Source organism: Fistularia commersonii, chromosome 15 (genome assembly GCF_037954325.1).
Source record: "Fistularia commersonii isolate RoL2024-O1a breed Wild chromosome 15, RoL_Fcom_v1.0, whole genome shotgun sequence".
Taxonomy (NCBI): domain Eukaryota; kingdom Metazoa; phylum Chordata; class Actinopteri; order Syngnathiformes; family Fistulariidae; genus Fistularia; species Fistularia commersonii.
The window spans coordinates 14332692-14358811 of NC_141298.1; the positions used below are offsets into that span (position 1 = coordinate 14332692).

The 26120-nt window shown below is 42.9% G+C and overlaps 1 protein-coding gene across 29 annotated transcripts in view; it reads left to right on the forward strand.

Annotated features, from left to right (window-relative positions):
• The window catches only part of dlg2 (discs, large homolog 2 (Drosophila)), a 194387-nt gene that overhangs the window by 48686 nt on the left and 119581 nt on the right, over window positions 1-26120 (forward strand). The window contains exon 1 of one of the 29 annotated variants that reach the window (XM_086160705.1): window positions 14565-14687. The exons of the other annotated variants lie outside the window; for them this stretch is intronic. Within the exon in view, the coding sequence (XP_086016831.1) occupies window positions 14670-14687 (18 nt within the window). The 5' untranslated portion in view covers window positions 14565-14669. Of the gene's footprint in view, window positions 1-14564; window positions 14688-26120 lie in introns of those variants that run through there. 29 annotated transcript variants of the gene reach the window in all.

Sequence of the window (26120 nt, forward strand, 5' to 3'; positions counted from 1 at the left end):
GTGTTATTTATTATTAAGCTGTGTTACAGGCACTGTTTGGAAAAAAAGGCATTTCCAGTACATATTTGTGTTTGTTACCGGATGTTTTTAATTAAAAGTTAAAAAAAAAAGTTTCTTTGCAAATATCTCATGTTGGAACAGGGGCGGGCAAACTACGGTCCGCGGGCCACATCCGGCCCGTTGGTCATTTTTATCCGGCCCGCCAAAGATTGGTACATGATTGAATAATTGGATCGATGAATGTGGGGGATCAAAAAGGGGATTATTTCATTTTTTGAGCTACTTGAGAACACTCGAGAATTATCCTGAGCTGAATGACACACATTGGCTATGTGATTTAGCCTACGAGGCTAAAGCTACGAGGGAAAAATCAGTTTGTGCACGAAATGCAAGCAAACATCAGAACCTTCAAAACCAAGAACCTTCAAAACCAAGCTGGTTTTATTTTCACAGCAAATGTCAGACGAGTCTGATGTGTACTTTTTTTTTTTTTTTTTTTACTGTATTTTTTACTGCGTTTTTTTTTTTTTTTTATATGTATTGTAAGTTGTGCCGAACCGGCCCGTCTGTCAAGTTTTCAAAGTCAAAACGACCCCTGGGTCAAAAAGTTTGCGCACCCCTGCCCTGTGTTGGGATGTTTCCTCCTGCAGCTTAGAGACAAGTACGGCTTATATTTGTTCACGTTTATTTTCAACCAGTGCGCTATTCAGGTGAGCTAAATAGTCCGGATAATCCGGTCATCATTTGATCATGATTCATTATCAAAAATGATCTTTTAATTTATTTTACTCCATTTCGACTCGTAAGTCTCGTAGAAGCACATCGGCCGCCAGCGATCTTTGCGACATGCGAACGGCGACTATCGCGTCAACTTGTGTAAATTGTCAGCTTGCACTCCGAGGTGTTCAGCGGATCTGGCACAGTCGCTGTCATCGTTACGCCAACTCTGGTGTTTTCTCAACACTTCTTCAAATCTTCCAATTCATCCGCCCCTGTAATTCCTCCTCCGCCTCCCCTCTTCGTGCTTCATTCAAGCCCCCACGTTCCTCCTCTTCCTTCCCCCAGCTTGACTTCGCCGTCTCTGAGGAAAAATATAGAAATAAATAGAGAGAGAGAGTGGGGCGGAGGGAGCGGGGGGGGGCATTCCTCCGTTCACTAATGCGGCTGTATCGATGGACAGTTACCACGGTAACAGGAAGGCTGGCACCAAAAATATATTCTAGACAACATCTTTAATACCTCCCCCTACGTTCAGTTTACCAACTGGTGCATCTTCCCACACACACACACACACACACACACACACATACACACACAACTGTGAACTCAATCCGAAAAGCAGGTGTTTCCGCTTCCTGATTCAAAACCTTTTAACGCAAAGAGAACCATTATTCAAACATCGGCGCTGCAATATTCATCTAAAGTAATACGGAGGGTCAATGTCTTCCCTCTGTCGTCTCGGCACCGGTTGAGTGTTCTTTCATGTTCACCAATTATAACCTCATGTTTTTTACCTTTTGAGACGTCACGTTTTCTACTAATGTGCGGTTCTTCTTCTACCACACGGAATCATCCGTTTTCCTGGTTTAACTCCGAAAGCAACAGGGGCGAAATAGTTACGAGTAAAATCCCGGCGCTTTATTTCGCGGTTCGAAAATAGACCTACTCGCCCGCCTCAAAATAGCTGCGGGACTCAGTCGGCGCCGCCGTGTTTGCAAGGCTTTGTGAGCAAAAAAAAAAAAACAGCCTTCAGTGTTTGTTTGTTTGTAGGTCGGGGTGTGTTTGTGTTGGGATGTCGATTTCACATGACCATAAGGAGTCTTGCTTCATGTTCCACCTGTCATTCAGTTCGCAGCGCCACCTTCACATCCCGCTTGCTTTGTTCCAGCAGTCGAGTCCTTTGTCTGCCCAGACTCACTTGATTAGCTTAATCGGCGTCTGCGCGTCCCTGCAGAATAATCTTTGTACGGTCTTAATGTTATCTCACGTCTGTTTTAAAACGCCCGGCGACGGAGCGGCTTCCCTCTGACGCCGAGCACGAGCTCAGCGAAGACGTGCCGCGCCGCTTCTGGAGGAGTTGTAAACATTATCTAGGACAGCTGCGCATGGAATCTCTTCAGGTGCGAGTTTTCCGAGCCAAAGTCAACACACTTTGAAATGTTTTGGGGAATTTTGTTTATATGTGTTTCTTCAAGCAATCCCAACCAACGCATGTGCTTTTTTTTTTGTTTTTCCCAGCAAGTTAATGGCACAAATGAACCCAGAACATTTCACATAATGTGTGAGCAGAAAGATTGCACGCTCTGAAACAAACACAGCTGTTTTTTTTTTTCCATTTTATTCTTTATTCTCATTTCAGAAACTCTAGTACTGTACTCTAGTATGACATATCCCATCCTTTTGTGCTGCTTCCAGGATATAGTTATAGTTTTTCGATGTTTTTTTTTTTTTATTATTATTATCATTTATATTTTTAGAAAGTTCTCATTTCATAAATATAATTCTTTGTCATAACTTTGATTTTAATTTTTTTTTTTTTTTCATTTTGTGCTTCCACTTTGTTGCACATTTTCATGTGCACTTTTGACTTTTACAAACCCCGCGCTCAACCGCTTAAATGGAGCTCATTCCTCAGCCTTTGCCATTTGTTTGCCACTTCATTATGTAATGAGATTAAAAGAAAAAAATCTATTTAACACAAAATGACGCGCAACTTAAACCGCTACATACCAATACTTAGTACCAATGCAATAGCACACATTGCATGCAATGCATCCACACACACACACGCATTGGGTGTCATATTATGGCGTATCCCATACATTTGAGTCATTCCCGCTCATCACTATGCACGGCTGTTCTAATTTCACATATGTGATTTTTACTTTTATTTTTTTTTAAATCACATTCAACCAGCTTTTCCCAGATTCCCCATCTGCTCTTACATGAGACTCTCACACACCGGGCCCCCACCACTCTTGACACCTCCGTCGGCTCTGCTTGATCGTGAACGGCTCGAAAAGCGTAAAGCTCTGCTTCAACAGTAAGGCTGTGGGTATTTTGTGTTTTTTTTTTTTTTTTTTTTCCTTAAATTTCCCCCACAGAACAAGTGGTGCCGCAGCCTCGGTGCTGTGCATTCAGATGACGGTTCCTCTCACTCAGGGATGGCACCGCGCCGTCTTATCTGATGCTGCAGCCACTTTTCTTCGCTTTTTGTGTCTAATCCTTGAATACGACTAAGCAGTTTATCCCCCACGCTTCCTTCACGGTACGACCCCTCTGTCATGTTTTTTGCATGCTACTGCGCGCTGAGATCCAACGTGCAGGTAAGGGACCTCCCGCCGTTTTTTGTGAATGTGGCGACCGTGGAGCGCGTAGGATGGCGACGGGGCAACCTGATGTCACGTGAAGTCCAATGAGAGAGCTCCACGCGGTCTATTTTCTCCCGTCTGCTCTGTTATACAATCCTTCTAAAACCGGAAGGCACTGTGAGCACAAACAACGCGGATTATACAGCAGCCCCCAGAAGTCATCCGTCCAATTTTAAATGATTTCAAATCTCGGTGTGTTTATGTTGTTTGTTAATCACTTTCATTAGCGGCCTCTTAAAGGCGTGAGCACAAAGGTCTGTCTTGCTCTCACCTCCGCTGTCAACCTTGGCAGATAAGGAGTTAATGCAGCCCGCTAAGACGGCTCAGCGTTAGCTTTGATCACTCGCTACCGCAAAAGCTCGCCGGAATTAGCTACCAGTCCAACGACAGCAAGTGTGTTATTTGTCTCCGCGAGAGTTGCAGCGATTCCTCAGATGGATTCAGAAATTTATAGAACAAAAGCTACGCAATGTTTTTTTTTTTTTTTTTTTAAGCATGTGTGGTTGTGTTAGATAAGCCTGTGTGACACCACGCCTCGGACTTATTCATGGAAAATAAAATAGATTACAGTAACAGGTCTTACAGTTACAGTTGGGAAAGAATCACAACTGTCCTGACTTTAATTCTGTAAATATCAATTTTGGGAAAAAAAAATGCTCATTGCGCTTGTTTACACATTCAGGAATCACAAAAGAGACTCATCAGTCAGGGTTGACACCAGAAAATAAGGGGAGTGGGGGCATCTTCACAGGAAATATGCCAGATAAACAACAAAAACAACCTAGCTAGGGCTCATGTGAAATACAGCATTTATTCGTCAACAAATACCAAGAAGGGACTTAACAATCTGTTACAAAGTAATGATATACAGCAGGTATTAGAAGCGCTGTCAACCAGCACAAGCTTACAGAACTCAGCTCGAGAACTATCAAAAGATTAAATGTGGCAAAAGAAATGAGAGTGCTTGATGTTTTTATGTAAATAACTCATTTTTCATTAATGAATTCAGTTGTTTTTGGCATCCGTGTCTGCGTTTACAAGCCGTCACAGACGATCGCTGGAGAATCAAACAATGTACCGTAATTTCCGGACTATTGAGCGCAGCCCGATATAAGCCGCACCGGCTAGCCGATCGCTAGCTCGGTCTTCCTCCTGCGCACTAAAACCGTCAAAGTCGTCTTCTTCTGTGTCAGAGTTGAACGGACTCAGAATTTCCCGGTCATTTCATCGGTCCGATGTGACGAGAATAAATGTTTTAGCGGCGTGAAGCTCGTCGCTCCCCCCCCCAAAAAGATCATATATTAGCAGCATCGTTGTTTAGGTGAAAAAAGTCGCGGCTTATGGTCCGGAAATCACGGTATATCTCTGTCCTGCGACGCCACCTTTGTAAAACCCGTATATCGTATATTTGTACCAGAAATCAACGGCGGCAACCGTTTCATCCCATAATTAGTGCTGAGGGGCAGCCAGCGCACGATGGCCTTTCTCGAAACAACACCCGGAGCCATCGGAGCGATGAAAACAGTAAAGTCGTAAATTGAATTTGATGGGGTCCAATTAGACCCGAGTGATGCATCCGCTTGTGGTTTAAAATAACCCATCGGCCACGTCTGAAGTAGACGACCGGCTTCCTCCTCCCCGGGTTTGATGCGCAGACGGACAGCCGAGGAAGACCCGACAAATATCGGTGTCGACCGCGGGCCTGATTCGGTTTAACGCTCCCACTATGGCTGATGAGTCATCGCATTTAACAACTTCTTCCCCTTTGTTGCCTCCCTCCCTCGCTCCGCAATAGAGGCCGGATTCAGCAATGTTCTCATTCCGTATTCCCTGCCTCCCCTTCTCAGCCGCTGCCGAACTGTCCCTCCGTGAGGATTCTCTCTGATCAATAATTGATGCAACCATTGGCACTGTTTCAGTGATATGTGCTGGAACGGGTGTAAATCAGTGCAGTCATTCACGCCACATTTGTTGTTAATTTGCAGCTTTAGTTAGCAGCTGTGGCGGCATATGGCTGCCGTTGTTTCCGCCTTGTAAGTCAGAGCGCGGCTTTCATTACAACCAAAAGGGATCCCTGACCGATCATTTTCGTATATGTTGTCATATTAATGGCGCCACAGCTGTTCAAGGTGGAGGTCTTGTGTTTACAGATGTGTAGTCGAAATGAAGGGGATGTTTCAACGTACCTGTCGAAGGGAGGTAGGAAGCACAGTTCAACATTTGTTTTTTTTTCATATATCGGCACGGTTTGGAAACGTTGGTCGGCGATTCCGCCAAACACCAAGAGGGTCAAAGGCTCAGTTCCAACTGGGGGGTTTTCTGTTTGGACCATCCATGTTCTCCTCTGGTCTGTATCGCTCTTCTCAGTTGGTCCATCGGTTGGTTTGTTGATTGGAGATGCTAAAATCCAAACGAATGGTTGTACATCTGTGTGTCTGTGTGTGTGTGTGGCCTTTTGATTGACCCCGCCCCTCGTCCAATGATGTATGCTTAGATACTGCTCGAAAAAATAAAGGGAACACTTAAAGAACACGAAGCAACACTGATTCATTTTGACTTGTTGTAAGGACATTAAATCAACGTTGGATCAGCCTGTAGTGTGTTTTTCCACTTTCATTCGGAGTGCGACTCCAAATCCAGACCTCCATGTGTTTAATAACATTGATTTCCATTGATAATTTTTGTGTCATTTTGTTGTCAGCACATTCAACTATGTAAAGAACAAAGTATTTAATAAGAATATTTCATTCATCCAGATCAGGGTGTGTTACTTTAGTGTTCCCTTTATTTTTTTGAGCAGTATATATTCAATGTATAGCTGAGTAGTTGGGATGGAAAAAGTTGAACAGGTCAGAATATCTATATCATGGCAGGTGGGATTCGACTTTAAATTTTGAACCAGCAACAGTAAACAATCTCACAATCTTCACAGGGAATCTGCAGTAAAAAAAAACAAACAAGAAACCCATAGATGGAAAATAACCGACAGATTCCTGGAATAATCTTGCAGAAATTCGCTCTGCGTTGTAACGCAGACGAGAAAAACTCCCTCGTCAGGAGGTGAGCGTTGGCTCGCGTCTTGACACTTGACATTTAATGACAGACATGCGGATGGATGGCGTGATAAAAATAGTTTTTAGCTTATTTGTTGCGAGGAAAATGTGATTACGCTTTTCTCAAATACTCCCACATCTGTCCTTTTTTATTTATTGATGATTCATTTTCAAAAGCTTACAAGTACGTTTTAAGGAGTGAGTGTTTATTATTGATGGTTTCAGCTGTGAATGAGGTCATCCTCCACACCTTACAAGTATCTTCTTTTTATTTCCCGTATTTTCATGCTGCGGAAACTAATAAAAATACCAGTGCGCATGCCCTTCTCTCATCGTAATTCATCTGGATCAAACCGGTTGCAGCTTCTTTTTGTTTCTTTTCGCATTTTATTTTTCGTATTCGGAGCCAGCCGACAGAAAAGCGGGCACACACTGACTTCCATGCTGACTTGACAATGCATGCGCGCCCTTTGTCAGGAGAATGGAAAAGTCAGCGCGAGAAATGTGCAGCTGCACAGGTTTTTACTGAAGCAGCATATATATATATATATATGTGTGTGTGTGTGTGTGTGTGTGTGTGTGTGTGTGTGTGTGTGTGTGTGTGTGTGTTTTTTTAAACATATACATATATATATGTTTTTTTTTTAATTTATGTTTTTTTGTGTTACATACACATATTTCTCCTTTGTGGCCTTTTTTTTGCTGTCCAAACATGCAAAACATTGCTCCCATGTCAGATCCAGCTAATTGATATAACTATTAACATAACTATGTTATGAAAATTAAGTCTTGATATCAAAGTCTTTTAAAACTATGATTTTTTTTTTTTTTTATAAATATTTTTTTATATTTATAAGTGATTTATATTCATAAAATTGATATGGAAACCCAATTAAATCATATGTCAGATTAAATCCCAATGAAATCACTATTTACAAAAATCTCTTTGTATATATATTTATATATTTATATATACAAAATAGTCAAAGTTTACTTTATTTTTCACATGTTCGAGACCTGCAGGGGGATTGAGAAGACTTCAAACTATCTCACGGTGACACAAAATTAGCAAAATGATAAATGGCACATTAAACTATAAAGTGTACGCAGATACAATTTACTGGCACGGAGGTGAAAAGATTATATGTGTCTGTGTATGAATGTGTGTGTGTGTGTGTGTGTGTATGTATGCCTCTCAATATGGGGAAAAAATTGCTCCCAAGTCAGCAAATTCAGTATATTTTTCCATTGTCCATGCCAATTGTATAAGCTTAAATAGTTCAAAAAACATTCACATATTTTTAAGAGACTTTAATATTTCTCTGATCTCTCCCCCCTTTCCCCCCCATCGCATTGCGAGTAAATACAAATGAATAAATGTGTTCGTAATGAATTCACTGTTAAATCTATCGCTGCACGTGCAGGCCTAATGTCCGTGGAAAAGTACTGGCACCGTAAAAAAGCAGGAGTATTCCCGACCGTCTCCCACCCTCCCCGAAATCTCTTTGGAAAAACTCCTCCAAACACCGGGGCTGCGCACAGCTGCACACAACAGATGGAGGCACTGCAGCAGTTAAAAAGGTCCAGTGCCGTTCGACCGACGCCGTGTACAAAATACGTGGTAACGCCGGGCAGATAAATGTAAAGTATACTTTTTATGTTACCCATTTTGCCCATGATGATTTTCTGGAGTAGGCCTCAGTGCATCCTGAAACCTTAATCATTCCCAAAAGAGGCATCAGGAAATAAATTCAAGGCCTTTTTTGCCATCGTTCTTAATCTGAAATTCAAATTCCCGTCCTCGTGAGTGGGGAAACATTATGCTCTTATTCATCGTGAGCAAGGAGTCTCATCGTCCTCCCGGACGCCGCCTGGAAGAAGGGATTAGAGCAACCGTGCATCAAGGGGGACAAACGTAACGACGTTCCCCGTTCTTTCTCCGGATCGAACGTCCGTCCGCGTGCCGCAAATCCGTCGGTTTCAGGCGTGACGCGGATTCGTCGTCCGCGGACCGCGCTCGTCGCTCGACCGGAGTTTCACACACCGAAGTGGCGCGGTTCTTAAAGAAAGAGGTTTAAATGCAGAGGGATGGCTGCACAGTCGGGCTGATCGGCGGGGGGATGGATTTCAGCTGATCCACGGCCAGGCAGCACAGCTCAGTGTCAACACGGCAATGCAAATTTAGTTGTCAAGTAATGCATAAGTAGCAACATGGAGTCCCATCCATATTTCACACCACAGTAATCTCTCGAAATGATTATTCCTCTTCATAATTCTACATATAACAGCTCGTGCAGCTACCTTAGTCTAATACATAAATACTTTGCATCAGCACTGTGATGGGTTGAACCTCAGAATATACATTCCTGCACAACAGACAGCAGTGCAAACAAAATCTGTACCATTTAAGCCGGTAAATGCATTTAATTCATATGTTTTCCCGTTGATCACAAAGATAATAATCATGAAGTGGTTTTAACACAGCGTGCAGGACCAAGAAAGAGTTAGGTGAGATGGAGCGTCGGCAGAACCCACGCCTCCGAAAGTCATGGAATGTAGATGTTTTTAGATCCGGTATATATATTTACAAAAGGCAAATCCCTGTATTTTTGCATTGCATGCAGCACAAACCCCGTTATCTTTGCAGATTATTACTGTGTTATTCAAATGATGTTTCAGCGTACGACCAGACGGTGGAAGCATTAGCTATCCAGATGTTCCTGGGGCTCCCAAACCTTCCCAAACCCGTCCACAGGGGAGGTTGGAGTGTTGATACAGTCCTCTCCAAAGTCCTGATTTGTCTTTTGTTATTTGTTTATTTATTGACTCTTTTAATCATGTTTAATTGTATTTCTGGAAATTATTCCACGCTCTTCCTCCTCCCCATCTGTGACAAACAGATGGCTAACCGCTGTCTGCGCTAATACCCACAAACTCCATCGACGGCATCTTTTTTTTTTTTTTTTTTTCCACAAATCAGTGACATTCAACGTCAGTGTTTTTCATTATAAATATGAAAACACAGTTAAGCTCCTGGCTTCAGACGTACATTTTCAGACTAATTTTCATGCCAAACTAGGTAGGCGTTTGAAGACGGCCCCAAATTTCATGGCCCTTGTAATGTCATTTATGAGGAGTTTTTTTTTCTCTCACCGAAAATGAACTAGTTCAGAATCAGAATTGCTTCATGAAGGGGAAATGAGATGAGAAATATAAGCAGCAAAATAAAAAAAAAATATTCAACACACCAGAACAGGGGTGGGCAATTATTTTGGCTGGTGGGCAACATTTCTTATCTAAATTTTATGCACGGGCCAACTGGGGGAACAAAATTAAAATTTCAATATAAATATTTCAATTTTTTTGCATTTTATTTCAATTTTAAATCATTAATAATAATATAAATGTACCAACAACATTATTTTGGAAAGAAATTAAAGGGAAAAAAAATTAAAAAGGAAAAAATAAGTTTCTAAATATAATATTGATTGAAAACACTTGTTAAAATACTCAAATAAAATAGTTTGGCACGCTGGATAAAAAAAAGCAAAACAGGTCGGACGTGGTCTGCAGGACATAAAATGCCCAGGTCAAGTAAAATCCTGTTGTATAAAAATCCTAATTCGTTAATATCTAGAAGCTAAACTCCCAAATATCCTTGACCTCACCCAGATCTCCAAGGATCAACAAATCCAGGAGGTGCTAAATAATCATAAATGATTTTTCCGTCACTTTAAGCCACTGGCGTTACCTTTTGCCGAAAGGCCTCCCTGCAAAAACGGCAACAGCAATTTTCTCTGCGGTAAAGGCGCATTACAGCGCGTTAAAGTTCCACCTACAGCTGTGAGTAAACGTCCTCCCACACAGCGGGAACCTTGGCTGCAACAGCAAGCGGCTCTGCTGAGCAACCGTTGCTACTCGATCGGTGTCGCCGACCTGGCAACGGTAAGACCGAGCACCGTCTCTCTCCTATCTGTTTGGATTTTTAACACTAACAGTTAGTAGAATTTGCCTCCTCCCATCTTTCCAAAGTTGTGAAGAATTTTCTGGATCAGTTTGTGCTCTGGGTGGTTAAAATAAGCGCAGACAGGGGAGGGAGGAAAAAAAAAAATTTTTTTTTTTTTTTTTTTTGGAAGGCCTTCATTGTTTTTTTGCATGTCATCATTTTAACGTCCTGTAGACCCGCCGTCATCCAAGCTGTTCTTTGGAGCTGCTGTGCTGTCATTACGTCACTCCACCAACTTCACTCCGGTTTAACTTATTTGAACCAAAGTATATGTGTCATGGTCTCCGCTTTTTGCTTCTTTTGTCCCTTCCTGCTTCTTCAAGAGTTACCTTGTACCCTTCAGGAGATATAAGGGTTCGTTGAACTTTTACTAATGCTGTCTGGTTTGAGTTTTGAGGATAAAACCTTGCGCAGGAACACATTTTGCAAAATTACAGGCTCTTAACCATGCGGTGTGGAATTTCTGTAAATATGAGAAGAGCTTGGGAGGCAAGAGGAGAACGTTTTCCAAAGTCCCCTCGGAGATCCCGCCACACTGAAAGAAATACCAAACAAAAATAATATCTATGCACGCCGGTGAAAGCGAAGACGTCCAATAACAAATCAGGTTTAGCGATTCAGTTTCCATTTGGCCGGCACATTTTGTGCGCGCACATCGAAAATCTGCTGGTTTGTCATTTTCCTCTCCTCCTCCTCCATCCCTGTCCATCCTCCGTTGGCCTCAGGGGGAAAAAAAAAGGGAAAAAAAAACTGTCAATTCCTCCTCAGTTCTCTCTGTTTCCTTTCTTATTTTGCTTTTTCTCTTGTAAGTCTTTCCTCCTCTCCTTCTCCTCTTCATCTCACCATACGTCTTTTTCTGTCATTTTATTCGTACACTCCCTGCTAATCTTGTGTGCTCCGATCCGTCGCCAGCTTTTCTAATTTCCTCTCCCGTCTTATTCAAATTCTGCAGTCGTTTTTTTTTGTTTTTTTCTAAATAAATGCGTTGCCAAAGCCACACAGCCACACAGTAAAATTAATTAACGAATTATTGGATGTCAATATTGAATAAATTGTAAATAATCAAAATTCATTTTCAAAAGAATTAAATCGCAATCCTTAAGCAACATTTCTTATTCTTTGCATCAAATCTCCTCACATACCATTGGTTTGTGCTAGAAATGCCATTTTTTCATGTACAACCGCAGCCTGAAGCTGCACAGAACACACACACACACACACACACACACACACACACACACACACACACAGGCTGACTCATGATTAACACACCCTTTCAATGCACTGTTTGTGATGTGATGCATCAGTGTCATTATATTTGAGTTCCTCATTGATCTTGAAGTATCGCTATCGCTAAATGCTAATTTCACTGGTAGAGATGCATCGGTTAGCGATCCTGCCTCACCGCGGGATTGTGCACGGTTCGAGTGCGACAGCAGGCCTTCAACAGACGGATATTGAATGAATATTTGTCCAATATTTGTCCGATATTTGTCCGATTCATCCAGCTTCAGGAGTTCGGCCTAATGACTTTGGTCTACTTCCGGCGTCCCCTCTGAACCAATCAGAAAATGGTTTGAATCCACACGTGTGCATTTTAAGATAAGATAAACTTTATTCCTTTGTCAGAGCAGCATAACAAAAAAAAAGTCAAATCAAATACATATGAATATAAATATAAATAGAGCGACAGAAGACAGATACAAGACACCAACAACAACAGGGATAATTATGACCAACATAAAGGAACAGTAAGGGTGAAAAATACACAACCAGAACTAAACGACAATATAAATAGAGTGACAATAGCAATGACAAGAATAAAATAAATCAACGAAAATAGTCAGGATGCATGCAGACTGGGACCAACAACACACTCATCAACATCAACACACTCATCCAGCAATCAGCAAAGGAGAGATTCTTTTGCAAGTGTCGAGACTTGTATGCCCAGTTTTTTTTTGCTTTTTTTTCTCGCCAGATTACTGAAGCTTGACATCTTTGTGCATAAATGCTTTGGCTGCAACACTGTAGAAGCAGCATCGCAACAAAGCTCTGATCTTTTGTTTTTCGCTGACTGAACTCTGGAAGAGGAGACAGACCTCGGCATTGGCAGCTTGACAAGTGAAGATGTGAGCAAGGGGGAGTTGAACCTGGCTTCAGACCAGCTAGATATTTGTCTTCTGTACCTTTTTTTTTTTTTTTTTTTGCTACGGCTAAGCATCTGGTAACGCAGTTTGTCCTCCCTTTGTAAACCACATTCTATAGTTTTTATGACATTTAAGTTAATGCTAACCAAACCATCCATATATGGTCTTGAACCCACCATTAAGCCGGAAATGGGGTGTAACAAGCCTTTATTTTACTTTGAACAGAATTCAGAAAAACATTGTTCCATATATTACTGTAAAAGAAAACGGCTACAGAAAAGTACATTTAATTCTGTCAGAGATTATATCTTACACTTGACAGTTGAAATTATATTTTCAGTAAAAGGGTAGGAGAGTTTTGACAGCGCTGGCTAAAAGTGCTGACTAAAGGCTCTGAGGAGATGGAACACATGATTGTTTTTCCGCGGGATATTACCGGGGTTTCCTTTCCCAAGGCCATTTTACCTTTAAAATATAATTTAAATGCGATGGTTGTCGAGAGACCACGCGTGCTGCATTGATCTTGTGAGCTGAAATAATGCCGTTTGTCCAAATTACATGTTTGATGCTATTTTTGTCCGGCGAAAAAAGAAAAAAAAAATTTAATTTTTTTTTTTTCTGTATGGAATTGAAAATATGTTGACCTCAAAGTGTTGGATGTTTTTTTTTTTTTTAGGAACATAACATTTATGACAATGAAAGGAAAGGTGTCCAAGATAGCGATGCTGTGTGGTTTACAGACAATATTATTGAGAAAAAGACCGGAGATGGAGATGTTGAGGTTTTATTTGGGAGTGACGAGGATGGAAAGGAACACAAACAAGCCCATCGGAGGGAAAACACGCGGTAGATGTTTCGGAGAGAAGGCTAGACTGAGATGTTCTGGTCAAGTACAGAGGAGGGATAGTGATGCTGACGATGGAACAGCCATGCGAGAGGCCTGGAGGAAAACCAAAAAGAAGATTAATGGATGGAGTGAAACAGGACGTGAAGTTAGTTGGTGTGAGGGAAAGGATACAGAGAATAGGGTTAGATGGCGGAGATTGATTTGCTCTGGCATCCCCCCTGAAGGGAGCAGCTAGAAGGAAAAGACAAGAACAAAGATGATATGAGCTATTATTTCAGTTATTTGTTCAGTCGTTCACTAATTCATCATCTGCACAGCATTTCCTGCACTCAGGGCGTTGCAGGGGTTCATCACAGGGCCGCATGTGGAGACGCACAACCATCATCTGGGGAATTTAGGGTCTTCGATGAACCTCCTGCATGTTTTTTGGACTGCGGGAGAACCTGGAGGAAACCTAGACAGACACAGGGAGAACATGCAAACTCCACATCCCGTCTAATAGAACCAGGGAAACTCTTGCTGTGATGCGGGATTTTCAAATATGAGACTGAATAGCCGGTGATGCGGAGGGCTCGCTGCAAAAAGTATTCAAACGGTGGGAAGAAAAAGTCCACGCGGAGCAACGTGAAAGCGAGACGGCTGTGGATTTAGACTTGTTTCGTCGCCTGGAGCGTTTTCAGAAAACCCGCTGCACGCGGAATGACAGAAAACAGATCGGAATTCCGATGTTTCCTCTCCGGTGAAAGTGTAGCAATATGATCGGACTTGAACCCAGCCTGGTGTGTCTCGTTTCATGGGGATACACACTTGTCTTTTCAGTGTGTGGTCCAACTTGCCGTGTGTGTGTGTGTGTGTGTGTGTGTGTCACCTTGTTCTCTGTCCGTTGTGGAGCTGAAAGCTTCCAGCCGAGGGTTCCCTCCTGGACCGCTGGGGTGGGGTGTGGGAGGGAACTTGTTTGCCGCAGTTCTCGATGCAGCGATGGGGAAGCAATTCATTGCCGTCCCACAGTACTGACGCTTGCGCGTTTACACACACACCACACACACACACACAGGCAAACGCACTCACGCGCACGGGACACGCACACACCGGCAGGATGAGCAGCAGGTCTGAGTGCCGGCAGAAAGCAGGCAGTAGTTTGATGAAAGCACTTCTAGAATAGAGAGAAGTCGTCCTCTTCAAACACACACACACACACACACACACACACACAGGGGGACACACACAGGCGTGCAGGAGGAGATGGAAAAAGGCGAAGAGGTAAGGAAAGACTTTAAAGCTGTAGAATTAACAATTTACCCCTGAGTGACAAACTCAAGTTTTGTGTGTGTGTGTGTGTGCGCATGCATCCGTAAGTGTGTGTGTGTGTGTGTGTGTGAGAGAGAGAGAGAGAGAGAGGGAGCAGCTGCCTGCTCACCCTGCAGTCCTTGCTTTTGAGGATCCTGAACACCGTAGCAGAAAACTGCAGCAACGTCAATTTTTCTCCCAGTCCCCCTCCAACTCCTCCACCCTCCTCCTCCTCCTCCTCCTCCTCCTCCCGGAGCCCCAGCAGTCTCCCGCTCCGCCGTCGTTCAGCCGCCGCTCGCGTCTCGCCGAGGTCCAACTTTGCCGGCACAGAGATCCCGGCGCCACTGAGTCGCTCTCACGTGCAAATCTCAGGGGTGGGGTTGCGCGCTGCGTTTGGATGATGCGGCTCAGACGCCGGTGAATAGAATAGGAGTTCCCGGACCTGCAGATTCATTATTGGTCCGAGTTTTCGCGATGGATTCATGGCTTCGTTTGGTTCGGCGAGGCTGCGCGCGAATGAAAGTCTCTTCTCTGATTGGCCCCCCCGATGTATGTACGACCGCTGAGCGGTTCCAGTAAATGAGCGCGGTGCGACGGCCCTCTTAATGAAGCCGTACTTTGTATCGCACAGTGAGTGATCTCCCCGTCCTCCCCCTCCGACCCGCCGCTTCCGGCTTCTGCTGACAAACACAAAAAGATCATCGTTTCTTTAGTGAAAATGTTGAATTGTCAGGCGGCGACGCGGTTCACTGAACTGCCGGCCTTGTTGTTAAACACACTGTGAAATTATTTTCCCCCTTGGTGCCGGCGGGAGGCCGGTCCGCGGTCAGAAAATACCGCCGCCGGGGACAGTCGCTCGCTCGGTTACGGACATTTAGCGGGAAATCTGCTCTGAATGGGACAGGCATCCACGGAATGCCCATGTGGTGGAGAAGAACCCCCTCCAACACCCGGGGCCGGGTTAGGGTTAGTAAATTAATCTCAGGAACCAGATTTATAAAAAAGAAACAAAAACTGGTATCGCTGAAATGAGTGTGATGTGAGGGAGGCAGCGGGCCCACTAGCCGGCAGCATTTTGGACTGTTTACCCGGTTTAAAGTCCGGAGCCTTGGCTTGCTTCTTTGCTCTTGGCAGCTTCTGGGTTCTCCACTCCGGCTTGAGTGATCTGGCCGGCCGTCAAGCGGTGAATCTCCAGCTCCAAAAGTGGCATAGTGCAGGAAATGGCCACTGTGGCTTCACTCAATTGAGTTTTTTTAATAGAAACTAGACCAGGAGTGGGCAAACTACGGGCCGCGGGCCACATCCGGCCCCTTGGTCTTTTTCGTCCGGCCCGCCAAGAGATCGGAACAAAATTCATACTCGATGTAAATGATTGAGTGATTGGATGAATGAATGTGGGAGCTCAAAAAGGAGATTATTTCATTTTTTGAACTATTTTCCTGAGCTGGATGACACAGATTGCTTTGTGATTTAGCCTTTACTGTGACCCTCATGATTGAGCCGGACGTAAGGCTACAAGGGGAAAAACGGTTTGTGCACGAAATGCAAGCGAACGTAAGAGCCTTCAAAACCAAGCTGGTTTTATTTTCAAAGCAAATGTCAGACGAGTCTGATATGTACTGTTGATGAATGCGTTTTTTTGTTTTTTTTTTATATATGTATCGTATCTTGTGGGGACCTGGCCCGTCTGTTGAATTTTAAAAGTCAATGCGACCCCTGGGCCAAAAAGTTTGCCCAACCCTGAACTAGGCCCTCTTTGCGTTTTTAACCCCAAATAAAGATCTGGGAAATGTAAGCACGCCCACAAAGTGACGCACTGTCACTCAAAGCGATGGTAACTGATCCGAGCGTCACATCACTCCAGAACTGACAGGTCCGTCATGTTCAAGCTGCAGGATGTTTGAATTATAGGCATGAATTATACTCACACTGAAATCCAGGAGAATTCTTGTCTAAATCTTCTTATCGTGGCAACTGGATTTGAATTTCTTCACTTGAAGATGTTTCACCCCCATCTGTGAGGCTCCTTCAGTTCTAATGACCTGTGTGGGAGTTTCCCAATATAACTACCGGGGTTTCAAGTGGGTCTCCTAGGTTATGGTGGCTTGTTATGAAAATGTAAGGGTTGATCTGCAGAAATTAGGTCTGAGGGAGGTTGTTATGCTCACGGGGGTGTCGTTTGCCGGGGACAAAAAAGCAACTTTTGTGGGATTACCTGGATTGGAATGTGAAATCTGTTTTGGTATTGATCCCAGTATGGCGTTTGTGAAAGGTCCGATGTTCACAGATGCTTTTTCTGTTTGGGCAAAGATGGCTTCTTTGACTCCTCCTTTGAACCATCTGTCCTCTCTGGCCAGAATACGGACGTGAAACTTCTTCAAGTGAAGAAGTTCAAAAGTCCGGTTACCTACGACAATTTCGACAAGAATTCTCGTGACCCAGATGACCGAGAACTTCCACAGACAAATTACAGGAGAGAAATCATCGTCCCGGGAATCAGTCAAACCATCTTAATATGACCAGGAAAACAAACTTTGGCAGGTCAAAGACTTGATTCCCGCTGATGTCGTGTAATTTAACAGCCCCGAAAGACAACCGATGCTACCCATACGTCAGAAGACTTTAATAAAAGATTTGGAAAAACTGTCATCTCACACCTGCTCATATCTAAAGACAAGTTTTTAGTCACAACCCACACTGTGAATCTTATAAGGTTACGACTTACATCTAGATTATTTCAGCAATTTTATTTTTTCCCCGCTACGCGATGATTTCACCGGGTATTTGCGGCGCCTCTGCTATTTCAGATCCCTGCTTTTCCTTCTCCACTCGGTCCTGATACGTTGGCGAGTTGACATTGTCCAAACCGGGCCGTTCCGCCCACAGCTTCACCTTCGGCTCTTCTTTCCGGCCGCTCCGTACAGATCGGGACGTCCTTTGCCGGTCCCGTTCATCCCCACCACCGACAAATTACCGTCTCTGCTGCCAATATCGCTCTGGTGATTGTTTGTCTACCAGGTTTCCCGCTTCTGTTTTTGTCAAATATCAGTCGTTGGTTGTGTTATGTCACCTTAAAAAATCTTGCGGTCGTATCCAACATTTGATGTCGTCAAAAGCCCCAAGACTAGAAAAGGTCTGATATAAAACAGTTCTGATTATCAACTGTCAGTTTTTAGCCCAGCATTAGCTGCAATTTTTGTTCCCTCTTCTGCTTTCTTTATTACGTCGATTCCACTCCGACGCCCCCTCCTCCTTCGTCCGCGGTGGGTATCGGAAAAAGCCGCTGCTTCTTCAGCCGACCTCGAACGCAGCCAAAAAACACAGCGGGTCGAATTTTTTCCAACATCAAACACGATAAAATGAGCGTGAAGAATTTTTTTTCGTGAAATAGCACGGAGAGTTTGAATCGTCCCAGAGACGTAACCGGCTCAATATTTGTAGCTGACCATGTTGGCGCATAAAACTATTAATTAATCGTGCAGTTTGCTCATTGCAGCGCTGTTGTGCAATTTCTTTCATTCAGTTTGAGAATTAAGCTGAAACGTCCAGAATATCAATAGTTTATGACCTCAGCAAGCCATTTTGAAAATAAAGTCCCCTATTCACATCCTTGCAGCACAATTGATTTCCTACCTTTAAACTTCATTTAATCAGAGACCTGATAACTTTATTGCTGAATAATGGTTAAAATATTCAGCCTCTTTTTTTTTTCTTTTTAAATTCTTTCCCAGTCCCACCTTTTTTTTTTCCGCCCGGCCCTCGATCCCCCTTCCTTTCCAGCACACGTGACGACTCCGCTGTGATTCCCAGACACACTTGAGGATTCTGCATGAAAAACTAAACCCTCTTAAAACACATGCCAAGTTCCCTCCGTTTTACTGCCATAGATAATGTGTACAAGGATTCCAAATCAAATAAACGCCGGTAAGAGACGTGTTCTCAACCACATACTTGTCTTTTTAATATGGCAGCTGAATCTGCTGTGATTTGTTTCGGAGCGGTTCGTGTTAATAATTGGAAAAGCATGTTGACTTGTTTCTATCCCACGGCCTTCCCTTTTGTGAGAACCAATCAAGTGTCCTCGACCTCGTTCGTGCTGGGTAACTTTGGCCCGCTCCCCCCCCGCCGCCGCCCTTCCCCGTCCTTTCTCTTGTTAGAATGCAGGTATTGTTCGGGAGTGGAAAAGCCCCCCCTCCGCCCCCACCCCGTTTGGTGCGTGCACGTGCACGTGGGTGTTTGTGTTGTGCAAAAAAAGGGGGAGTCGCTCGTCGTAAGGAACATGCCGTGGCGCTGGAGTTACGAGCGGAGAAAGGTCAAGCAGTAAAACCTGCTTCCGAAGCTTTTAGATTGCGTCCAAACTGCGACCGGTTTTCGGCGAAATGAGGAAATGTAGCTGGAACGGCCGGAGCTTTATGTTCTCGGGATTAACAAGCTAATGTTCAGCTGCTTTGTAAAGAAGAACTTTTCCTCAGGTGATCCGACGCAGTCTTGAAGCATGAACAGAGATTTATCTTGGCACGGAGGCGACACCTGTGAGAAGCCGGTTTTGTCAAACACTAGTCATTTTTTTTTCATTTAGGATGTCGGTTTCCGATATCAATAGATTTCAAGCCGAATCGCAATAAATAGCAGAGCGTCGCCTTTTACTTATTTCCCGAGAACAAGAATATTCCCTGTATTCCCGGCACTGTTGGTGCCCATATTTTTTTTTTTTTTTTTTTTTTTCGGTTTTTGTTTTTTTAATGTAGTTCAACCTCCAGTTGTACGCCGCATGGGTCTGATGCTGCGGCGGTTCCGGTTTCAGACCAGGAGTGAACTCTGGTCCTCGCTAGACCTGCAGGATGTTTTCTTTTTGCATGTTTAGGTTGATTGATGATTTCCATGAATCCATCTGTCAAGTACTGAATGGGGCATTTTACGGCCCGTTTTGCTTTTTTTATGCGGCCCGCCAAACTATTTTTTTTTTTGAATATTTTAATATTCAATAATATTAGATAATAAAAGTATTATATAAAAGTATTTTCAATCAATATTGAATTTAGAAATGGAATTTTTTTTGTTTCATTTCGTTTGGATGATTACATTCAAAATAATGTCAGTACATTTATATGATCCTTAATTATTTTAAAGTAGAAACAAAATAGCAAAAAATGTACATATTAAATTTGCAATTTTCATTTTGTTTATTTTACATAATGCAGAGTTGGCCCGCGCAGAAAAATTAAATAAGAAATGTGGCCCGCCAGTCCAAATAATTGCCCGCTCCTGGTCTTGTACGTATGTTTGTTAATTTTTTTTCTTTAACTTGGGGATTTCCTGAAACCAAATTGCCGTGAATGGTGCCCGGCAAGTGGGCAAACACCAAGATTGTGATTTCAATATAAGAATATGAACAAGAACTACTTTATTCATCTCGAAGGAAATTGTTGTGCCAGAGTTACAGGAAAAATAAAACAATAATAAAACAAAAGCAAGGTGATGTTTTGGAGCATTTGCGACCAGGTCGTCGACTGGCTGGAGCCGATTTTGGTTATTTAAATACTGTAGAAGTTCTGAAAAGTGGATGGTTTCCCATCATAAGCTCATTAAGATCAATCCAAAAACTTGACCATGATTTTTATATATTTCCTTTTTCTATCATTTTTGCAAGATTTAAGGATCTGCCCAGCATCCTGCTACTCAGATGGTTTGTTTTTTCTTTTTTAATTTTTTTTTTTTTTTTTTTATATTATGAATTGATAACAGTGCCGTCCCTCCTGTCTCGTTTAGAGCAGCAGGTCCCTCGGCTGCTGGCTCTCCCTGCAGCCATCCAGCCAGATAATCAAAACCAAGACCATTTTTTTTCCCCTAAAAAGCATCCAAAGGTCAGCAGAAAATGGGTGGAAAGGTTGGCTGGCAGAACCCGTCACAGAGAGTACAGTATAGGACTGTGTTAGTTTAGCTTAATGAATATACATATGGCAGTTTTACTTTTAGAAAATAAAATCTGTATTTATTGTATATGCCGGATAAATACAGTAGATATAGCAAATAATTAATTGCAGTATTTATCTAGACAGAATAGGAAAAGTGAGACCACGTCATGATGTGATTTGACAATTGTCTCCTACTCTTTATTTTCCCACCGCGTCAATTTTTATTTGTTTGTGTGTTTGTACGTTCGAAGACAACTGACCGACTGGGTTTAATCTGCCAAGTTAATGTTCTGTTACAAGCTCTGGAGCTCCCGCTTTAGCAGCAGGCCACATGAACTTTGTAAAAATGACGATCTGTAAGATGTATCTGGTAAATATGAGTTGTACCAATCACCAAACACCCACAGCTCATTGTACCTGAGGATCCGTAAAACGATCCTGCCTCGGAGCAGGAGCAAAAATAGCTCTAGGAACCTCCATGCTGTCCGAAAAAAAAAAACGTCCTAGTTCCTAAAAAGGTTCCTACAGTGCAAAAGCATCGTGCACAATTGTGACAGATGGGTTTGGTCTTTGACATCCCATTTCACAAGTGTGGCATCACAAAGGCAGCTGGGTGGAGCCAACCAGTGTTGTTCTGAATGGCTGGCGTTCAGTGATAATTCAAATAATTTAATTCTGTATATAAAAGTACAGGGAGTGGTGATAAAATAATATTGAAGCAATGTATGCTTTAAAAAAAAAATCGTAACTGCCGTTTTGGGGTTTTGTATGGAAATCCTCTTTGCCGTGCAGATGAAGCAGCCTGTAAATCATATTATTTCCCGGTACCTTGATTCCTCTAACAGAAATGTGCTGGATTATGTTTGAGGCCCAACCGCAGCCACTTTAGACCGGGTTTCTATTCATCTTTAGCGGACATATTTGTAATCGGCTCATTAAGGCAGCGTGGGGGAGCGCTGTGTGTAAACACCGCCGCTCCTCTCCAGTGTGGGTTCACTTCTCTGTCTGTAATCCCTATATTTCAATCACTCAGTCACAGATTCGACGATGACGTTTGTTTCATTGGATAGGAGATAAATGGAAATGAAGAAATATCTGAATTTTGTTATTAAAAAGAATCGCAATGTGCCTGAAACCCATCGGAGTCGGCGAATAGTACTTGTAATGAGGTCCCTCGGGATTTGTTCTTTTTCTATTTTCTTATTTTTTTTCCGTCCGAGTAGACTCCTAAAAATCAACATGCCCTTTTGACCCCTTCGCCCAAAGCTTTAGTGCCAGATTTCTTAATATCCAGTCGTGATAAGAACTTGCAAACACCTCACCAGCAGGTAATACGATTTAAGACCAAAAGACAGTGTCCAAACACTGAGTGACACTCATACTTTTCTAGAAATTCCTATAATTTATTTATTTTTTCAACTCTTCTACCTCTGCAGAGAATCCATGCAGTCACGTTGAGTGTTTGTTATAAAAGAAACCGTTTTGGAAAAGTCAAAGTCAGCTTTATTGTCAATTTCTCCGCATTCACTGGACATACAGAGAAACCTAGACATTTCTCATAATCCCACGGCGACATGAAATAAAGACAATAATAATAATGATAGAATTAACATTAAAGTGACCTGTTACATTATAAAGTAAACATTAAACCATGATGTATGAAGAGGGCTTCTTTGCATGATTCCTACGGATCACAAATGTCAAAGTCAAGGCCCGCGGGCCGAATCCGGCCGCTGAACAAATAATCTCTGGCCCCTGGGATGAAATTGATAATTATAAGAACCGTCCTGCAGGCCACAGCCGCCTGCTGGTGTTTTGAACGCCGCAATACTACATTCCCCACAGTGCAACGGCACCCCGCAAACTCACTACAGCGCAGTTAGCGGGCTTTAGTTTCCTTCCTCATCAGCAGTCAGAGGAAATGTCAAATTTCAGCTACCTCCTCCCCAAAAATGGCTAACAAAAGGTGGACGCTGAGAACGGGGGATTTCGAGGCAGGTGGGAGGCAGAGTACATGCTCACGGTGGTAAAAGGCAAACCCGTGTGTCTTTTGTATTACATTACATTACATTGCATTTGGCAGACGCTTTTATCCAAAGCGACTTACAATAGAGGACATAGGGACTGCAAATACACTTGCAAATACACGATGCACAGGAAGGAGACAGTTTATATGGAGAAAGTTTGGCTGCGGATGCGGATAGAAAACTTGAGACACTTTCCCAGCTGCCGGACCGTGAAAGAGAAGAGTGAACGGTTTGCCGATAAACTCAACATACGTGCTGCCGACTTCATCCATTGAGCTCCAGTGCAATGACACACCGAAAGAATAATATGAGAGAGCGTTTGCTGTCGTGTTTGCACGATTCATCCCCGACACTTTGCCCCGGCTGCGCACCCGAGCTGCTCAGACGCTCTGGATGTTCGGCAGCACAAACTGTACCTGTGTGAACAACTGTTCTCTCTGATGAAGCTAAACAAAACATCACACAGGAGCCGTCTCAGTGATGAGCACCTTCGCTCAATCCTGAGGATTTCCTCATCTCAGACCCCCGACATTGATGAACTTGCACAAAAGATGAAACACCTCCAAGTATCGGGCTCAGTCTCGGTGATCATCACAGAGCGTGAATGTATTTTTAGTTTTTAATTCAGTTAAGTTTTTACATTTACAAGACGTGATTTTTCTTTGAAGAAAATATTGTTTCGTCTGTGCGCCATGGATTTTTGTATCTTAATTTATCGTATTTTTATTTCTTTATATTCATTTTTCAGTTAATGGATTTATTTTTCAATTAATGGACTAATTGCAGATAGGAGTCATCGGAAAGACTAAAACTGATTTGACTTATTTATCTTTATTTTCTCATTTTAGTATTCAAAAGCAGTAATTGAAATGATCATAGAGCAGCACGATATTGCATTTTCAGTTTATAATGCATGCAATTTAATTTATGCATTAAGGTCTTGGTTCAATAGGCTGTGTTCAGTCAGTTCAATATGTTTTAATAAACACTGCATTAGTTCGGCCCTCGGCTTGTAACAAATTTGTTTTTTTCGCCGTCTGTGTTTTTGACTTTGACATCCCTGCTATAGATTCAGTGAAGGCCTCAGTTTGGAAAGAGGTCATAGTTTAGTTTTTATTCGCTGCTGGTTTTTTTCCAGGGAAAATGTGTCAGTAAAGCATTTTAACACCGTTTATCAAAGCATAAAGTGCAACAGTTTTTGATAATTATCTGTTTTAACTAAACCACTTGGAGTACTTTTGCAATACATCCGGTCATTACGAGCGATTTTTGCCCAGAATTGATTGTAATTTCTTTCTAAGCTTTTCAGTCGGCTTGTTTGCAGCCCCCGTCTTGGGGTTTAAATATAAAAATTGACATTTCTGTAAAATGTTTCCAATCCTTGTTGCTATATTTACCACTCCACAACCAGAGTTCCTCCTTCAAACGCATCCGTCACCATGTATTTTTCCACTGACCTTGTCTACTCATCAATGTTTTACTTTTTTTCGCTTCCAGCGCAGGAAGTGTTTTTAAAATTAGCAGCTTTTAGTGGCCGGGCGTGCTTGAATCACACACTTCCAGAGAGGAGACCACTTTGGAGCGATCAGATCGCTCCAGGTTTTAAAAAAGAAAGACACATTTAACTGTGGCGGGGTGTCATTTTTTTTTAAATGCAGCTTCCCCGCAGTGATTTCATGATTATCACCTGGTATGTTGCACTCCTGCGCTCCCTCTTCTTGCGTCCTCTGCCAAGTGCGAGTGTTTTATTTTTTTCCAGCACTGTTGGCTTCCCTCGTTTCTCTGATGGACTCACTCAGGCGCAACGGAGAAGTCAAAATCCCCAGTGTGACAGTTCCATCTAGTGGTGCAGCTTAAATAACACTCCTCTATGTTACACAGCATGATATTTTATGAGCATCACGCTTTTCCACAGCACTATTATTACTGAGCACTTTGCTCAAAAAGACACAAAGAAAATGTAAACATCAGGAATGATATGAAATCTTTTACATACTTTGTACTTTTGGGAAGGTCAGCGGTTCCATCGCCACCGCCATCACTGTGTGTCTGTGTGTGTGTGTGTGTGTGTGGGGGGGGGGGGGGGGAACACTTTGAAACTGTGAAACAGCGATATAAATTGGGACCTTAGAAAGATTTAATAAGCCAAAATAAATAGGGTGAATACAAGTTCTTGCCAAATGGCATCAATGAAGGCCTGATATTAAATGCAAAAGTAAACACGGATCTTCAGCTGTGATTTAAAGACATGGTATGTGAAATGAGACGCCTGGATGGTTCAGAACAGCACTTTAAAAGGGCTTTGACAAGAAGCAGCAAGACCTTAGAATGAACGATTTGATTCGCATATGTTTTATTTTGACCGGGGCGGGACAGACGGAGCCGCAGCGTCTTGTATCAGCCGCATCAAAAACGCTTTTGTTCACCCTAGATAAATGTATGGGCAGGCCGACTCTGACTCCGGTCCCCAAAGAACACCGTTTTTGTTTCGTCTCAGTTGAGGCGAAGTTGCAGAGAGGACTCGATACCTCAGCTGCCGCAGTCGGGCGGTGAATTCCCAATTTACTGCACAAGTAGCCATTGACCAAACCTGCAGTCACCCAACGCTCTGCGGCTTCGCTGCAGGCCGAGGGCTAATGACTTCCGCCGCCTCTGGGGTTACACGGCTTTGTGTATTGAGCCGGCAGGAGACATGAGGGGAGTTTACAGCACTGTACATGGTCTGCGGAAAAACAACATCAATTTATTTACAAGTGTTGGAATGCAGCGAGTCAGTAAAACCAAAGTGATAAGGCAGCACAAAATGAAAAGTGAAGTTTTGCAAAGTGTATATGTGATTAAAGTTCACTTGTCCGGTTTGGATCTAACTTTTCAATTTTGCTTTTGTGCTGTAGTATCCAACGTGAACGGCGCAAAACAGGCCCAAAGAGGGATTTCATTCTGCATCGACTTGAACCTTCGACCTTTGCGACGTGAGCTCGCTTGCTATTTTCTGATCGCTTTACACTCTTTGCCCCCGACTCGAGCTATATCTCACCGATGAATGCGAGAAGAATAAAAAGAGGACTCAAAGAGAATAAAAAAACTAGCATATCATGAAAAATCTAGTTTAGCACTTTCAAAACTAAAAGGCCTTTCTCCAGTTCTGGCAGCCTGCATGCCAAACAGCGGGTATGACGGGAGACACGGCCCTTCTAAATGACATTTGGTGTCTGGGTGTCATGAAAAGTTGGTAAGTAAACTCATAAAATAGTGCTGTGATAACAGAAGAAGCCTGGTGGAATGTGTGGACAGCAGTGTTGGGCCGTGCGTTTCACACCCAGGCCTTCAGTTGTGCTCCATTTGTCAATCCAGCCCTAAATAACTGTTTTATGGCTGTAAAAAAAGCATGTTATTATGCAGTTAGCGGACAGAAAGTGAAAGACAAATCCTTTTCTTCGCTGTAACAGGCCTGCTAGCTTCGG